Source organism: Scardinius erythrophthalmus, assembly GCF_964197995.2.
Source record: "Scardinius erythrophthalmus genome assembly, chromosome: 2".
NCBI classification, from domain to species: Eukaryota; Metazoa; Chordata; class Actinopteri; order Cypriniformes; family Leuciscidae; genus Scardinius; species Scardinius erythrophthalmus.
This window is the reverse complement of record NC_138222.1, coordinates 37,861,034-37,879,441: the sequence shown is the minus strand read 5'-3', so window position 1 is coordinate 37,879,441 and position 18,408 is coordinate 37,861,034. Positions and strand designations below refer to the sequence as shown.

The window sequence follows — 18,408 nt, the reverse complement described above, 5'->3', positions numbered from 1 at the left end:
TCCTCTAGCCAATGAGAAGAGAGCTTCCGCGATTGGCTGGTGCCCGCTGACGGTAGTTGCGTGTGTCTGCAGGCCTGAACTGAGCGTCCACAGCACTGGTGGGAAAAGCAATGAATTCATTAGAACAAGCCGAAGGTACTTTTCAGTAGAATATTAGTTTAGTGCACTCATCTCCGAGTGTCATATTCATATATTAGCAAAGCGTCCACGTGTTTGTTATGGCATGTTAGATGTATTATCTTAACACTTGGTTGCTAGCATCTAAGCTAAGACTCTTAAGACCTTTCAGCAGTTACCACCGAGATCTCGGAAAAACTGATACCTCAGCAAAAAGAGCAGCTCTTCTGTCATTGTAAAGTCCGGGTCTTGGCTTTGAACATTGTGTGGCCTGTCATAACTCCACTATACCAGACACTGACGTATAATACATGCCAATTAGTGTACATTTTCCACTACATTTCAGTAAATTTTGAAGCCATAAAGCTGTCAATGCCTTGATATGCCTGGTACAGATATTTCTGAACCTATAAACAATGTAATTTAGTCCATTCATACCAGTGTATTTGCCTATCTGTAAGTTTAGCTCTTGTTTATAATGCATTTTTTTTCAGAGTGATGTGTGAAACTGCAGTATAGTGCCTTAAAGGAGTAATTCGCCACTGGCAATATGCGCTTTTAATAAATAAATAAAAGTAGTAGAAAGGTAAAATGTTTTTGAAAGTGGTGTTATATTGACTATAAAGATCTGTGTTGTTGAGTTTGCAAGAAAGGTAGGGAAACTCCAACACCCATAATGCTCTGGGCTCGATTCGACTGTCTGTGGGCGGGAAGGCAAAAATGCGGAAGTAAGATATGTAGTTTTAACAAAGCCTGGCTGTCAAAAAAAAAAAAAAGTAATGCCCTTTATAGTTGACTATTTGTATACACACTACCAACATTGTAACAATACAAAGCTTGCGCACTTGTCCTTTAAATGCCGGTTGAATTCTTTGGAAATAAAAAACTGTAAACTGTTTGGGTTTCTGCCTCAGTATTTTAAAGAGAGAGATTGTAAAATAGATTACCTCACTGTTGCTGTGCTGTGCTGATACAATTGTTTCCCTCATCCGTAGACCTGAAGGCATTTGAGAGGAGACTGACAGAGTATGTGTCTTGTTTGCAGCCGGCTACGGGTCGTTGGCGCAGTAAGTCAGTCCAGCTTGTCTGGTCGAATCTTTACTGAATCTGTCTCAAGCATTTTAAAACCTGGACTGTGCTCTGAGCCACGAAGTGTACACACTTACTGAGTGTTCATAACTCTTATATATCCACAAGGATTGAGCTTATTCTGCAATACACTGTCTCATTTTAATCCATGAATTCTGTCTTCTTTTTGCAGTGATTTTGATCGTGGTGTCTGTGTGCACAGCCACAGGAGCGTGGAACTGGCTTATAGATCCAGACACTCAGAAAGTATGTGAAATTAAGAGGTGTTACAAATGAGGTCAGATTAGCATCTGATGTCACATTCCCCTTGTATGCATTCTTATGTCATCTCTTTCCACAGGTTTCTTTCTTCTCATCTTTATGGAATCATCCGTTTTTCACTATCAGCTGTGTGACTCTCATTGGCCTTTTCTTTGCTGGAATACATAAACGGGTTGTGGCGCCATCTATGTATCCTTCTCAATGCTGGACATTTGCAGTGGTACAATCAGCCATTCTCTTGAGTATTAAAGCAACATTATGTAACATTTTTTTTACCTTAAAATAATGTTTCCAAAATCGTTTCAGTGGTTCATCAAGTCATGACAGGGTGAAAGGCACTTATGCCTCCTCTTTGCGGTCCTTTATCTGCTATAACCACATTGGTAAGATTGCCAGATCGGGTCTCGTTTCTGTAGCTCTAATGAGACATAAGAAAACTACAAATTTGACTTGCTTTATGGCAAGCGTTACAATAGTCATTATTTTGTTTTTGTTCGTTTCTGATGTCGCAATACATCATACTTTCATAAAATCATGCATCATACTCTACCTTGTCTGTGGACATCGTTCATTCCAAAGCTGGATAAACAGTGGGCGTGTGTGCGACAGTAGGCTGCGGTAGGCTCGGTCCTGGAGGGCCACTGTCCTGCACAGTTTAGCTCCAACCCTGATCAAACACACCTAGCTGTGAGTTTCTAGTGATCCTGAAGACATTGATTAGCTTGCTCAGGTGTGTTTGATTAGGGTTGGAGCTAAACTGTGCAGGACAGTGGCCCTCCAGGACCGAGTTTGAGAAACCCTGGGCTAAATGACTTACGACAGCGGTAATGGACAATTCCGCTTCCAACCTGTAGGGGGACCGCAGAGGAAAAGTTCCATAGTGTTGCTTTAACAATACCAAAACTGAAGATTGTCAGAGACTACCAGATCTCTCCTTAACCACTTGTTGCAGTATTGCAGCTCGCTGCCGGACAGTACTAGCAGAATATAACATGTCCTGTGATGATGTGAGTACTCGTGTCCTTTGAATTATTGCCCTTTGTGATCTATCAGTTTCACTGATTTAAAAATCCAAGGTAACTTTTCTTGTGCATTCATTTGTATTCCCCCCCCCCCCCCCCCCCCCGTATGCTAGACGGGGAAACTTATCCTGAAACCGCGGCCTCATATCCAATAGCACCTTGAAGAGATGGGAGTGGAGAGCATTTCATATCAACATTGCACATAGGCCTCAGTGCCAGGAGATAATCCAAAGTGTGTGGGGGTCAACCTCCCAAACAGGACTCTAACTTCTCTCTGCAATTTATGAAGAAGCAATGGCAGCTCAAAAGGAAACGGCCATTTTGAAGAAAAACATTGTTTCTGCTATTTTTAAATAACCCTTATTTTTCTGTTGGAAAATTTGAGTTTTATTTGATTGTGGATTTTGATATCCTCATTTGTAATGCCGTGGTCTTATTTTAGATGCATACGGTGTATGTATTTTTAAAGTAAATTGCTGAACGCATAATGAATATTAAAGTGTTGATATTTGTTCACCTTAAGCTGACTTTTACATATATAATAGGAAACATTTATGAAATGTTTATGCCTATGACATGATGCGCTGCTTTTTGTTGTTTTTAAAAGTACTTTTATGCAACTAAAGGCTGCACTAGTTTAACATAAAAGAGTCACAGGCTAATGTGTCATGGTTGGCTGAGATTTTATTTACTTTCACCCCAGAGTTAAAATCTATAAGAATATGTGTTGGCAATAATAAAAGTTGTTTGTAATACAGAGTTTTTTGCTTTGTGGTATTATTAATGTCACTGAAACAAACTAGTTAACACGAAAACCAAGGCGTCTGTCAGTTAGCAAAGCTTAATTAGCTTAGTGGTTCGAAATCTGAGTGAATTATTTCACGTATTTGGGTCATCATCACGTCTTCCTAACATCACGCAGGGAATAGGTTATTACAAAGTCTTTTCTATTACATAATTCAAAGCGTTCCGAGAATTCTCGCCAACTACTGTAAATTATACAGAATTATACAGAATTGTTTTCATTGTCATTTCTTTTTTTCCAGTTTGATTTGTTGTAGCCATTATACACTTGAGTACAGATATAAAACGGTTTATTTAGAAACCCTGTAATTTACAGTAGGTGGCGGTAATACGCGAAATCGATGCGAATCGCCAAAAAAAAAAAAAAAGGAAGAAGAAGAAGAATTTGACGTAGCAAGAGCTCACGGGGCGCGATATTTTTTTCCCAGGATGGTAGGACTCATGAATATTCATTAAGGAAGTCATCCCTGATTGGTCTTAACCCCAGTGACGGGTAGGTTTAGGGCGGGGTTAGGGGTAGGTCATCAGACCCCCAGTGGCGGGTAGATTTAGGGGTGGGGTTAGGTGTAGGTCATCAGACCAATCAGGGATGACTTCCCTAATGAATATTCATGAGTCATCCCCTACCATCCTGGGAAAAAAATATCGCTCACGGGGCCACCGTACTTATTGTAAACATGGCGTCCGACGAAGATAGTGATGAGGATTTCGTGTCTTACGGAACTCCTTTAGAGCCTCTAGAAGAAGGTACTAACGTTACATGTACACTGTAGTTGTCATTTGCTTGAATGTGCACGTTTTTTGATGCACTAGAGCTGTCAATATTTAATGAAAACGTGAATTCCACGTTGTTCGTATTTGTGTACTTCAGATGAACCCAGCAGAAAGCCAGTCCCCGTGCACGAGCAGACGGTTAAAGATGAGAAGGGGCGCTACAAGAGATTTCACGGAGCTTTTACTGGTGGCTTCTCCGCTGGTTACTTTAACACAGTGGGCACCAAAGAAGGTCAATGGCAACCTTGCTCAGTGCAGTAATGCTTTTGATTCTGTTAACCGGGTTTTGTAGTTTAACTAATCTGCTATGTCCTTTAGGCTGGGCACCATCAACATTTTTATCAACTCGACAGCAAAAGGCAGAGAGGCAGAATGCTAGACCAGAGGACTTTATGGATGAGGAGGTTAGTGTGTGAATCCTTGGTTCTCACACGTCAACACTTCTGTGCCTTGATACCTGTAAAGTTGTTGGCGTGTACTTTTTTTTTCTAATACATAATATGTTTTGTAAAAGGATTTTGGTGAGCATGGTATTGCCCCAAGAGAGATTGTCACTACAGATGATTTTGCATCGGAGAGGAAGGATCAGTTAAAAGACAAAGCACGAGCCGTCAGCTCGATTGCTGCTCTGATACCTGGAGACACTGGACTGCTGGAGGAGCTTATTGCCCCTGCACGGTAAGCATCACTCTAACTAATATGGGCTAGCTCTAATGTAACTGAAAGCTAAACTTATTACATGTCATTGTGTGATTGCTAGGTCATCTATTGGTGTGGAGCTGCTGAGAAAAATGGGCTGGAAAGATGGCCAGGGAGTCGGACCAAGACTGAAGAGAAAGCAACCCAAGCAAAACACTGGTGATGAGAGAAGATATAACAGATGTTTTGTTTTAGCTGAAGTGCCATTTTTAGGTTTTAGGTCTAGAAAGTATGATATGATGTGCTGAGCACAATGTTAACATTTCAAGAAGCTTAGCTTTGCTCTTTCTCGTCTTTCAGATGCGGTTAGAGTTTATGGCTGTGTTTTGCCGCCCAATGGATCTGAGGAGTCCGAGGTGGATATTGTTTAATGTTTGGGGTTCTGATCAGATTAATTTGAAAATTATAATGGCTGCATCCAAAATTGCATAATCTCTGAGTAGGTACTCCTTTTGATTTGGTACTTTCTTCGCGATCAGTAAAAAAGATGTTATAGTATGATTGTTGTCTGGAAGTACTACATTCATCATGTTGTCATAGTCATGTGACCTACCAGGGTCAGTTGCTTTGCTTCACTGCTATTCACAAATTTCTCCAGTGGGCTCATTGGATTATAAAGTGTCCATCAGATGCGCCCCTCAGAATCTAAGTCATCCGGGTATCTTTTGCCTACTGTTTTATGAATACTGTGAATTCGGACATACTACTCGTTTCACATATGAGTATGCATATTCAGATGCAGCCTATGTGATTACTATGTGAAGAATGGACAGATTTTAGTCATACTGAAAAACTTTTTATTTTTGTTCAGGAGGATGATGATGATGAATTTGCTCCAGAGAATGTGACCTTTGCCCCCAAAGATGTGATCCCAGTGGACTTCACCCCTAAAGTGGACTCCCATGGTCTGGGTTACAGAGGGCTGAACCCTCTACAGGCCTTGGAGGGCGGATCAGGGTCAGGACATATAAACCTCTTCACGATTCACTCTGATAGAGCAACCAGCTTATTTGGAGACAAAAAAAAGTCAGGACAGCAACGCAGGGGCGGGATTGGAGGACAGGTAACGCCAACGTGCTGATCAGTAATGGCCTAGAAAACTAAATTTGCTACTAAAACTAAAACACTCCCATTAGAAGAAACATGCTGACATCAGTGTATATGTGAGTAGGCTTTTGGAGTTGGTGCAATGGAGGAGGAAGATACCGATATTTATCATAAGGACTCCATGTCCAACTATGATGCTGTGCTGGGAGGAGAAGAGCCAGGGGATGGGCTCTATGGATGGACTGCTCCCCAGCAGTATACCAGAAAGAAGAACGGTTGGTGACGCAAAGTCCTTGGCTGTGTCCTCATAATGTCATGATGCATTTATGTTGCATCAGGATGTCAGAACTGGGTGCTCTTTGAGTGTCTTTTGTAATGTGGCCATACTGTTTCCTGTCAAATTGTAGGCTTAGCAGGAAAGATGGCTCCTCTATGACATGTATTTTTGTTCCAGACTCAAAAAGAGATGTGGCGTATTCGGGCAGGATTCTGGAGGGGTTTACATTGGCCTCCCAAGCTGCAGAAATTAAAACTGTAATGTACAGCACTAGGCAGTTCCTTTATTACTTTATTTGGTGTGAAAAAGTTGTGCTGTTAAATTAGGCTCACTGGTTTTGTTTCTAGGTCTATCCTCCCCCTGATCTGCCCCGTGATTATCGGCCTGTACATTACTTCCGTCCTGTGGTTGATCCATCCTCCGTCAGTCCTATTGTTGCCCAGGCACTGCAGGCTTCACGTGGACACCTATCACAGGATGTACCACAGCAGGGTCGTCACAATTTAGACTCTGCTCAGAGACGTGACATGCTGGGAGAAAGGCCTCTAGAGGGTAAGGATGTCTCTGTGTATGTGTTGTGGCTGTTTTAAGAGTGATTTGAATTATAGATTTGTGATTGCAGGTAGATTCAGATCAGAGCTGTCACATTTTCATTACACAAACAAAAACAATTCACAATGATTTGATCACGATATCTATAGAAACTTTGAAAAAAAAAAAAACTGTCAGTCAAATTTATCTTTACATTTATTTTGTGTTTTCTCTTTTTTTTTGGCCAAAGAATCACTCAAAATCGTAGGGAGGCGGAGAGAGAGTACGTCTCAGATTTCATAACTTCCTTGTTAGTCCAAACACAGCGTTTATTGAAACCAAGCTCCCAAAACAACTTGTTTTGGATTTTGTCTCAGTATGACGTCATAGTGCAAAAAAAACGCAACTGCAGAAGAAGATCAACGCCTACTTCTACATCATTGCCCCTTTAGCCCCGCCCAGCAATTCACTCATGCTCCAGATTGCGTCAGAGGTCTGTTACAGATTATTTGATATGTCATCCCTTTACTGAAAATGATTAACAATGAATATAAGAATGACAGTGTGACAAACGATGGTACATTCATTCATAATTCGTTTACACAAAACACCATAGGCCCTATCTTGCACCCCAGATCTGCCCACAAAGTTACTTGCGTTTCGCGTTTGATACTTGCGTTTCATATCGTTAAAATAGGGCCCCATATGTCATCCTTTGTCAACTACAGTATAACTGTTAAAATTCCAGGTAGTTAAACTTTATTTTCCACAACCAAGACTTACAAAGAATATGTAATACGCATAAATTAGTGCGCGTGCACATGAAGGGGGGTGTGGGAAGTGGAGGTGAGAGAAGCATGAAGAGGGAAGTTAGTAAGAGGAGAGTTGTCCTAGATGACGACAGCGACTAACATTAGAATTATATTCACTTGAATTTTGATATGGCCGACACACGACCAAAGAGACGACGTTCCGATGAACAAATAGCAAAGGAGAGGGAAAAGGAGAAGGAACGCACAAAGTCCCGAATTTACATCGGAAACTCCTGTTTCAGGAAGCACGGAAGGGAGAGGGAGGGGGAGGGGACGGGATGAGGAGGAGGGAGGGTCGTGCTAACCTCCGTTTTGTTTGACAATACTTCGAACGAAGAAGTGACGCCACCCAACATCGCTTAGAGCACCTTTAAGTACCATGCTGGAGTATCCTTCGTATTTGAGGTGTAGGTTTTTCAAACGTATGGCGAACATCGTAAGTTTTCACACAAAAAAAATCCTCATGGTAATGGTGGGGATGTCAAATTATTTTAAAATGCAAAACTGTTAGCCAATCATAGCAGTGTACAAAAACATGATAGAAAATAGCCCATTACTTATAAATTAGGGTGTTTTTTGATGTAAAAACTTGCTAACATTATAAGTGGACCTCAAAGAACATTATAAGATTAAAAAATGCAGTTTGTTATTCCTTTTAATACAATTTATAACCCAAACTTTTGTTCTTTTCTATAGGCCCTAGTTCTGTGTTTGAGTTGCTTGACAGTAAGGACAGAGAGCGTCTGAATGAGTTCCGCAGAGCGGCCGAGGGGCGGAATAAGCCAGCGGGAAACCTTTCCTTACCTGCGGATCGAGCAGCCGTGGTGGCTTCGGCTAAAGCCGCCGCTCTGCAGGCCCTGTCCAGCCGTTTCAAGTCAAACGCCCCACAGCCTGATTCCCACACTCAGAGCATGACCTCTCCAACCCAACCTCAGGCATCCTCTGAGACCCAGATGGCTTTGAATGCCTGGTCTGCTCCCACTGCAGATGCTAGCAAAACCTTTAAACCATTTTCAAACAATCCTCAGAAGCAGGCCCGCTACGATCTGTACATCAACAAACTCAAACAGGGCAATAAAGGTGAATTTGAACATTTTATGTTTGGTCTGATTTATCCTGGTTTTTCCTAATCTGTGCTTAGCTAAATAACTGATTTCCGCACTATTTGTAGATGCCCTGGACTCGAGTCTGGACTCCTCCATGACGGAGTGGGAGAGAGGGAGAGAAAGGGACGAATTTGTACGCGCTGCATTACTCTATAAGCCCAGCAACTCTTCTCTCTCCTCACGCTTCACACGTAGCAAACAAGAGGACGACACAGACAATGTGGAGGTCACACGGGATCAAGAGGTTAGGAGCTCTTTGACATAAGTTCAGGAAATTCGTTTGGTTATATTTCCAGTATGGTCCACTGTTAAGCAACTTGTTTTTATTATAATGGTACTTTAATATTCACTCTCTTTAGAATGATGTGGATGACAAGCAGGCCGCTGTGAAGATGAAGATGTTTGGGAAACTGACCAGAGAAACATTTGAGTGGCACCCTGATAAACTATTGTGTAAAAGATTCAATGTTCCAAACCCTTATCCAGGGTAAGATGCAGACTTGTGGATCAAATCATATGCTGTATCTGAAGACATTCCTTTACTAAATTAAGGACAAAGGTCTTTAATAAAAAATTTAAAAAACCTGTTGAATTGCCCTAATTGAGGAAAAAATATATATAATTTACAATCATATTAAATTGCAGTCTCAAAAAAGGCAATTACTGTTAATGCAATGTCTGTTTTTTTTTATTAGTGCAATTCAACTTTTTTTTTTATGGAAGGGATTTTCCACCAACCTTTAAATTGAAGGAAAGATACAAATGTAACAAATGATTACATTTAAGTTTACATTATTATTATTATTATTATTATTATTATTGCTTCGGCATTAGGAAAGGTTTGTAACAAATTTCTCTTTCATTTATCTTTTTTCTGTTTTGCAGGTCTAGTGTAGTGGGAATGCCTAAAATAAAGAGAGATAAGTACTCAGTCTTTAACTTCCTGACCATAACGGACAGCAGGGAGGCCCCGAGTGCTCCCAAAATTCCCAGCTCCAGCACAACCCTTCCCTGTTTGACTCCAGAAGTCTCAAATAAGAGATCCAGGTGGGATGTACCAGGGCAGGCATCTGAAACTAAAGACCCACTCAGTGCATTCCTCAGTGAAACTCGCAGTGAGGTTTCAGCGGCCCAGCAAAATGAAGCTGGGGTCAAGACCCAGACAGAATCTCCACATCCAGAGGTATTTTTCACCCCTGAAGAATAAATTTAGAAAGTTTTCACCTAACTTGAAGCTAAAGCAGGGCCGGCGCTCCGCACACGCACATCACGCACTGCGCGTAGGGCACCAAGTGCTTGGGGGGGCACCAAAAAATCTGGGTCGTGAAAAATCATCACAATAGGGTACTAGTATAAATAACAAATAAAATATGTCTAAAGCATGTTAATATTGGGTTTAAGTGGTCGTTCAATGAGGCCTATTATATGTTGATCCGACGAAAATTATGTGTGTATTTAAGTGGTCCAGTGGTAGAATTTTTGCCAAGCGTGTCAGAGGTTCTGAGTTCTAATTCGCACTCATATAGTTTTTTTTTTTTTTTTTTCTCATCAAAACCGATTATGTTTTTTAGTGTATATCAGGCAGGGACACTTTTTGTGCTTTTGTTTTCTAATTGTACCGGAGCGAATAGAGAGTCTCTCCACAACGGATTGAAACGCGCGTCTGAGTGAAGGCTGTGCGCGAGCCAGAAACAAACATAGTATCCGCGCCACTGATCGCTCGGCAACGAGCACTTTGATCAGTTGATTTAAAAAACAACACATTTCAGCGCTAGATCGACTCTTATTTAAAAAACGAATGAAATGAATGCTCTGCTGGTTAACTGGAGATGTTTTGTTTGTTTGTATTGTACATTCGTGCCGCGAGATGATTCAAAAGTGGTGGGGACATGTCCTACCCGCAAATTACGCCTATGCGTATGCATGTCCAGGGGCGTCGCTATAGTAGTGCAAAAGATCCGGGGCTTTAGCCCTGCATGGCTAAAATCTTTTTTTTTTTTTTTTAACTTTGAAACTGCAATTAGAAGAAAAAAAAAACCCCACAATCTCAGTGTTTGTATATTTTCATATTCACAGAGTTGTCAAATTATGTACAGAATTATTATATTGTGCCTGACCTTTGCACTTTTAAAGGAGAACTTGGTAACTTTTTTAACTTAATAAAACTGTCTAGAAATCATTTGGATGGTTAAACAACCTGTTCTGGTGATATTGGTGACTTTCCCCGCTCCCCCCAGCGTTCCCAGGCGGAAAACCAACCTTGCAACTTGGGGACTACCGTCCCGGCAAAATAGAAATTGGAAGTCTCGTGAGAAGCGAGAACGAGCGCGAAACACGAATCGCTTTATGGCAATTCAACATAAACACACACGCATGTATGATGTATTACCAGATTACCCACCTCGGTAGACAAAGCTCCACACGATACAGTTGGCTTGCTCCGATCAAAACAAACGCACATGAGCAGCGGTAGAGAGGGGGAGGAGGCCGCCGCAAGTGAGTTTTTTACGACCGTGTTGTGAAATATACGCCCCCCCACAGCTGTAGGGGGAGCTCGTGGGGAAAACATGCGACAACAAAAGGGAAAATCAGCGAAGAAGTGACTAGAGTTCGCTAGAGTTGCCGAGTAGAGGTCTGCACTCCCGCGGGAGTCCCGCGGGACCCGCGGGTTGCGACGCAAAACAGTGCGGCGCGGGACAAATTTTGAAAGGTCATTGCGGGCGCGGGCGGGATGATGGAGGTGCGGGCGGGAGGGATGATACGCTGCACTCCCGCAAATTAAATATGAGTGTAAAGTAAAATATATAAATGATTAAAGTAGCGTACATAATTTGTAGTTTTGAGGGAGATTCTGTTTGGCAGCAATAAAAACGTTTTAAGCAGCCTAAACTTGTGGATGTTGTCCTTTGGAGTACGGGCGGGGCCTAATCTCACGCACACTTGTTTAGAGACAATTCCTTCCCGCTGCTCCGTGTTCGAACTCGAAATCTCAAAATAGACAGCAATAACATTCTAACATTATCTAATATATAATTATATATATTAGATAGATAATAATATTACCTAATCGAATAAATTTTTTTTTTTTTTTGGTTACTGTTAGCCTACTAGTGAATATTATGCTGTTCGTAGGCCTAATATGGGACCGTTTCGTGTTTTGGTGATCACATTTTAAATGTTTAAATGGCCTGTAGTCTAGGATAAAAATGATCCGTTTAACAAATGTTCCTATGTGTGTAGGCCATGCCTAAGGCTGTTTTTATGTTACATGATAATTAAGCCTATTGAAATTTGGGCCGATTAATGTTTATCTTTGTTGGCGTTAGTTACTGTAAGGAATTATGTGCGCACGCATTTTTTTTCCAAGACCTTTCGTGAGACAGAATGTGAACATCCATCCTGCTGCCTGCCGTCTTGCGGGCATTTGCGGGCGGGAGCGGGACATAATATCACAGATGCGGGCGGGAGCGGGACTAAAAATGACAAATCTTTGCGGGAGCGGGCGGGAGCGGGACTGAACACTGCGGGAGCGGGCGGGAGCGGGACTGAACATTGTGTCCCGCGCAGGTCTCTATTGCCGAGTTCTCCTTTAACTTTCTGTGTTTACATTGTTCAGTTCCAAATCTGTGTTTTTAGTAATTGTGGTGGTATTTGGTATATATAATTTTAACCTTTATATTATTTATTTCTTTTCATGTTTGGTGCCATTGTTAATGTAAAATTATTTATTTGCAGCAGTTATTTTGGAAGTAAAGAGAACCTAACTAAGAAATTCTGAATGGTTGTTATTCCCTTGGTGGGTGGGGTGGGGCACCACCAAGCATTTGTGCTTAGGGCACCCAAATGGCTAGCGCCGGCCCTGAGCTAAAGTATTTTTTAAATTAGTACTATATACAGCAAAACCTCAATTTAATGATCACATTTCTGTGCAGGTAAAAGTGGCACTGTCTGATGGGCAGCAGATTGAACAAAAGACTGAAGAGGAGGAGAAGGAAGAGGATGAAGAAGAGGTAAGGCCTCCAATGGATCTCTTTAAAGCCATCTTTGCCAGCTCGTCGGATGAGAAGAGCTCATCGTCATCTGAAGATTGTAGCGAAGAAGAAGACGAGGTGGCTCTTCCAACATCTGAACCAATCCAAAGCGGTGCAGGGACAGTGAACCCTCTTATCTCAGCTCCGATCACTCCTGTTCCTGACATCAGCAATGTGACAGGTATGCTTTATATGAGAAGGTCCATTAAAAACCTTTTTCAATGATTCAGATGTCATTGTCATAATCATTTATTGACTTTATTTTCTCTCCCCCTCAGATTTGAAGCACCTTACAGCCCAGAGCATGCCATCTACTGGAACTGCAGCACAAAATACTCAGTCCTCCGATAATGCTCCTGCTAAATCACAAGGCCTGGATGAAGAGGAGTTTGGCCCCAGACTGCCACCCCCTGGTCAGTCACTGTAACCACTACCGTTACCACCACCCTCAATTTATCATGTAAACACTGTGACTATGTGTTGAAGCAATAATACTAACTTATTTCATTAAATAATAATAATGATGATTTCAGCTCAATCTCACAAGACATAGTTTCTTTACAAGAATATATCTGATACTTGGTAATATATGGTAATATACAGGTGCAGTAATTTTAGCTTTATTACTTTTTCTCTTTCATCCAGAATTTTTTTTCTTTTCTACTAACATCAAGTTTTACATTGTTCCTCTCTTCATCAGGGCTTGTGCCACCTGCATGCTCTCCGCAGCTGAAGAAACAGAAGAAAAAAGAGAAAGAGAAACACAGAGCCAAGAAACACAAGAAAGAGAAAAAGGTACAGTTTTTCTGGAACAGATTTATTCTGAGTGCCAGACATCTTTGCAAAACTAGAAATGACATTGTTTCTTTTCTCAGAAGAAAAAGAACAAGAAACATAAGCATAAAGGGAAACAGAAGAAGAGGGTGGAGGAGTCCAGTAGCAGCTCAGACGACACTGACTCTAACAGTGAAGATGAAAATAGAGTTGTGTCTACTAGTGAACTGCTTCAGAGGTCAGAGCTCATATTTCCAATCATATAGGATTTTATAATGCATCTTTAATTGGTACTGTATCTTTGTATACATTATTTTTAATTTAACGGCTTGAAAGATGATTTCTCTCTCTCTCTGGCTTAGGTTAAAAAACATCAAGAACAAGAGATAGAAGAATTGAGAGTGAGGAAGTTGTCTTACGGAAACGTCAAGATAATACAGTGAATAGTGTGTGTGTGTGTGTGTGTGTGTGTGTGTGTGTGTGTGTGTGTGTGTGTGTGTGTGTGTGCGTGCACATTTATTTACATAAGTGTACCTAATGTTATGATTGCAGATATTTTTAATAAAAATGTAAAAAAAAAAAATGCAACAGTAATTTGACCATATTCTGTTAAGATTCATGTTACTATAAAAGCAATTACGATGAATGAATGAACCAAAGGAGGAAAGCTCAGATGTTGAAGACTCAGGTGAAACTTAAAACCTGCAATCAACTGTGGAGCTTTTTGAGACATGAGTTTACATGTTGTTTTGTGCCTTTAACTTTAAGAATTGTTCTTGTCTTTTTTTTCTCCCACTGTTATACATCCATTTATGAGTGCATGTGAAGGCAGGTTTATTTCTGTCACATTTGCTTGCTTACACATAAGGGTCCCTTTTACCTTGTAAATAAAATTGCTAGTCTGCTGTATATTTTGACTAATGTTGAAAATGTTGGTTTGTCTGATGTTTCACCCAACTGAAATCATAGTTTCAATGTTCGATAAATCAGTTTGATTCTTTATATCATGGTACATGTCCAAAAATGTTTAATATTGTGATACTTTTTGGTGTTGTATGTGTGTAAGTGAGTCTATCTTTGGAAACACAGTAGAAATAATAATAATGGTGGTTACATTTTAGGGGGCGTTCCAGCTAAATAAGGGTGGATTTCAGCGGTGACGTGTAACGCAGTCACTTACTAGCCACTTTGGCAGGTTTGAATTTTATATAGGCCAGATTAGATACACAATACCATAGATACACGCTTTCTCGCTCTCTCATAATGATCTCTCCGACACACAAACCCACCTCCCCTCACGCACTTGTTTAATTTGCTCCGGATGAGTATTGTTGGTGTAACAGGGCTTAAATTTCAGCTTGGGATTGTGCGTATTGCGCATAATTTATGCTCACACCTAAATTGTGTTGTTTTTCGCTGCTTATAGTGCTTAAACAGTCCAATACATACACAATGATGTCAAATTGCCGGCCTTTGAGTATTTTATGTAAACACAGTCAGTTATGTTTTAAGTGTAATGGATCCATGCATCAGGGCTTAAAGTGACAGCAGCCTAATATACCGGCTGCCAAATTATGAGATAATATTAAAAATATCCATGTGGAACTTTTTCCCCCCATGGTATCGATGTCAAAATTGTGGCTAGTGAAAATGCTGAGTGGCTAGTAACTTTGGAAAACCACTAGTCACAGTGGCCGGTGAGCAAAAAAAGTTAATGTCAAGCACTATGGCACTAAATGGCATGAGACTTTGTGTCTTTCCTACACTTGCTATTCTTCATACTTAAGTATAATTATATATAAAATAAATATTATATATGTATATATATATATATATATATATATATATATATATACACTCACCTAAAGGATTATTAGGAACACCTGTTCAATTTATCATTAATGCAACTATCTAATCAACCAATTACATGACAGTTGCTTCAATGCATTTAGGGGTGTGGTCCTGGTCAAGACAATCTCCTGAACTCCAAACTGAATGTCAGAATGGGAAAGAAAGGTGATTTAAGCAATTTTGAGCGTGGCATGGTTGTTTGTGCCAGACGGGCCGGTCTGAGTATTTCACAATCTGCTCAGTTACTGGGATTTTCACGCACAACCATTTCTAGGGTTTACAAAGAATGGTGTGAAAAGGGAAAAACATCCAGTATGCGGCAGTCCTGTGGGCGAAAATGCCTTGTTGATGCTAGAGGTCAGAGGAGAATGGGCCGACTGATTCAAGCTGATAGAAGAGCAACTTTGACTGAAATAACCACTCGTTACAACCGAGGTGTGCAGCAAAGCATTTGTGAAGCCACAACACGCACAACCTTGAGGCGGATGGGCTACAACAGCAGAAGACCCCACCGGGTACCACTCATCTCCACTACAAATAGGAAAAAGAGGCTACAATTTGCACAAGCTCACCAAAATTGGACAGTTGAAGACTGGAAAAATGTTGCCTGGTCTGATGAGTCTCGATTTCTGTTGAGACATTCAGATGGTACACTGTAAAAATAAAAGGTGCCTGGAGGAACCTTTTGGGGTTCTTCACTTTGCCACACCGGCGGAACCGTCTGTAGATCCTCTAGGCACCCTTTTAAAAGGGCCGGTTCTCTGAAGAACCACACAGGTTTCCTGAGGAACTCTTATATTTGGCACTGTGTGGAACCACTTTGGGTGCCTCCAGGAACCACATTTCAGTTTTTTTTTTTTTTTTTTTCATGTTGTTACTATGGTTACCTTTGACTTCTATTATAATAAACAAATTGAACCAAATACAAAATAAGAATTGTTTATTACATATTTGATATTCATTTTTATACATACACTTCCATGCACATGGGAAAAAAAGCTAACTATAGATTAATATCAATGAATACACAAACAAATAGTATAATACATAAGCAACATGAATAATCAACCATGTATATACAATAGATAAACAAGAAAAGACATCTCAACAAAATGCATGGAAACACATATGTTCCACGAAATAAATCAATGTAAAAAAATTACATTTTGACTAATTAAAAATGTTTACTTTACCATCTTTACTTAACTTTAAAAAGATTTGTGTTTCAGTCCGATGGTAAGTCCAAAACTCTATCAGATGCCAAAAACAAACAACAAACAGTGCTAATATGCACTCATTGTGTTGCAATATTCCTGAAAATTATGATCCTAACCTTTATCTCTATACCGAAATCTCTGATGGTTTGTTATTCAGCTATTCAGCAATAGTTATTCAGCTATTTTGAATCATAAAATGTTTAAGTCTGGGATGCCGTTAGACTGGAGACTGTAATGTACACTATGGCTTTTGAAAAGCTTAAATGTGTGACTTGAATCAACAGTGTTCATAAATGGTTGTTGAGTATTCTCACTAGAAACATGATAGAGGAAGTAGAAGTAGAGGCTTCGACCCGGAAACAGTATTAAGGTGCAGTAAAATTAACTGTTGTTCTGTGAATGTTCACTGGTGAATTCCAGTCATTTCAATAAGAATCCACACGATCAGCAATTTCGTTTGTGGTCAAAAATGTCACTATGGGACCAAGTTGGTGTGAGGTACTTAACGAGTTAGAAAAGTGAAAAGGTACAGCAGATTCGTTTTCCGTTTGGTTTCCCTCTTTTCTGGTGGATGGTCCAGGCACTTCAATGATTTTCAGGTCTACAGGAGGATTTTTATTCTTGTTCAAACTTGTATTTCAGCTTACCGAGATCCCTGCAAAGTACAAAACTTACTGTTAGTAATGTTATTAAAGTGATAGTTGTGAAATTTAAATAATTTCCTCAGCCTTGTGACGTTCCAAACCTGTTTGACTTTCTGTCTGTGGAACCCAAAAGCAGATCTCAGGCATAATGCAACCCCAGTCACCGTTCAATTTCACTGCATGAAACACAAGCAGAAAAAATTGTGTAAATCATTCATGAAACCATTCTTATGTACACTTGTCTAGTTCAATTCAATGCAACAATTTATGTAAAAATGGTTAAGCTCCAAAAATGTACCAGAAAAGATCCTAAAAATAATCAACGAGTTCACAACTCATGTGTTATGGGTTGTGTTGCAAGTCTTCTGAAGCCATATAATATCCTAGCTATTTCCTTTTTTTCTTTTTTTTTTTGAAAAATACTAAACTTGAAGTTATAATTCAGAGTTAAAATGTCTTATATTCAAATGCAAATGATAAAGATATAAGACAAAATGCATAGCATTATTTGTGAACCAAACCTGTGATATTATTTTTTCTGAGTAACATGAATGAGATTTGAGAGCATGAGGGAAGATTTTCAGAGAATAACTGATTAAAAAACACAAGTACACACACAGTCAAACAATACGATTTCACACAGAGAAAGTTCATAGTAATAAAGTAACGTTACTTGCATGTGGTGCAGGTAACTTACTGTAATTCAATGTTGCCACTGAAATGTTCAGATTATTTTAGAAATGTAACGTTACTGGTTGTTCTGGGGAAACAAAAGAACAAAGCTGATTATTCACAACATAATATTTATTGACCAGTAAGTTAAATGGCTTTAAAATGGTATTTGAGAGAATGAGGGCACCTGTAGCAGTAACGTTAAGTAAATTTAGGCTAAACAAAAACAGACCAAACTATATTAACCTGCTTTTGTTATTCATAACAAACGCCAATGACGAAATGAATTAGTTAGTCTATATCAGTAATTTGAATTTGACACAGTTGTACAGAATATGTTGAATTGAATGACTAAATCAATAATTTCCATTTGTTCATTAGATCAACGTAGTTAGCATCGCGGCTAAAACCTTCATACCAGATACTGTGCAATAAACAAATGGTAAACACTGTAAAAACGTAGTAATGTATAATAAATTTAGTTTATATATGTGTGTGTTTGAATATATAGTGAGTAGACTCTGTATTTATATTTATTTGGCGAGTTTACAAACCTTGTAACGGAGAGCCGAAAAAACGGCGGAAGCTTTGATGAGAGGAGCCGTTACTTCAAACCCGATGACGTCGATCAGCTGAGCTTTGTTGCGCGCGAGCAGCGCGAGCATCACTGAAGTGACGAC

At 40.0% G+C, this 18,408-nt stretch overlaps 2 protein-coding genes and 1 long non-coding RNA gene across 5 annotated transcripts; 2 read left to right on the top strand and 1 right to left on the bottom strand.

Moving 5' to 3' along the window:
• Positions 1-3,246, top strand: cnep1r1 (CTD nuclear envelope phosphatase 1 regulatory subunit 1). 2 transcript variants are annotated; one of them, XM_081349248.1, is made up of 6 exons: positions 1-135; positions 1,113-1,184; positions 1,379-1,452; positions 1,547-1,656; positions 2,420-2,474; positions 2,603-3,246. In XM_081349248.1, the coding sequence occupies exons 1-6, from the start codon at positions 111-113 to the stop codon at positions 2,642-2,644; spliced, it is 378 nt and encodes a 125-aa protein (XP_081205374.1). In that variant the 5' UTR covers positions 1-110; the 3' UTR covers positions 2,645-3,246. The 2 variants fall into 2 exon arrangements, with proteins under 2 accessions (XP_081205374.1, XP_081205373.1); XM_081349247.1 differs by having other exon boundaries at positions 11-135; positions 2,645-3,246.
• Positions 3,247-3,932: 686 nt separating this feature from the next.
• Positions 3,933-14,804, top strand: gpatch1 (G patch domain containing 1). Of its 2 annotated transcripts, none has more exons than XM_081358906.1 (19): positions 3,933-4,040; positions 4,165-4,299; positions 4,386-4,471; positions 4,582-4,745; positions 4,828-4,925; positions 5,067-5,122; positions 5,578-5,829; positions 5,938-6,088; positions 6,268-6,347; positions 6,438-6,642; positions 8,130-8,513; positions 8,605-8,783; positions 8,899-9,026; positions 9,425-9,722; positions 12,472-12,751; positions 12,849-12,983; positions 13,271-13,365; positions 13,446-13,582; positions 13,707-14,804. In XM_081358906.1, the coding sequence occupies exons 1-19, from the start codon at positions 3,971-3,973 to the stop codon at positions 13,732-13,734; spliced, it is 2,961 nt and encodes a 986-aa protein (XP_081215032.1). In that variant the 5' UTR covers positions 3,933-3,970; the 3' UTR covers positions 13,735-14,804. The 2 variants fall into 2 exon arrangements, with proteins under 2 accessions (XP_081215032.1, XP_081215033.1); XM_081358907.1 differs by having other exon boundaries at positions 3,944-4,040; positions 13,449-13,582.
• A 1,315-nt stretch (positions 14,805-16,119) lies between these two features.
• On the bottom strand, positions 16,120-18,339 carry LOC308687246. Its single transcript, XR_014029717.1, has 4 exons — positions 18,283-18,339; positions 17,754-17,816; positions 17,158-17,232; positions 16,120-17,067 (listed from the first exon to the last, which is right to left on the bottom strand). It is a non-coding gene; the product is annotated as an uncharacterized lncRNA (long non-coding RNA).
• Positions 18,340-18,408: the final 69 nt, after the last annotated feature.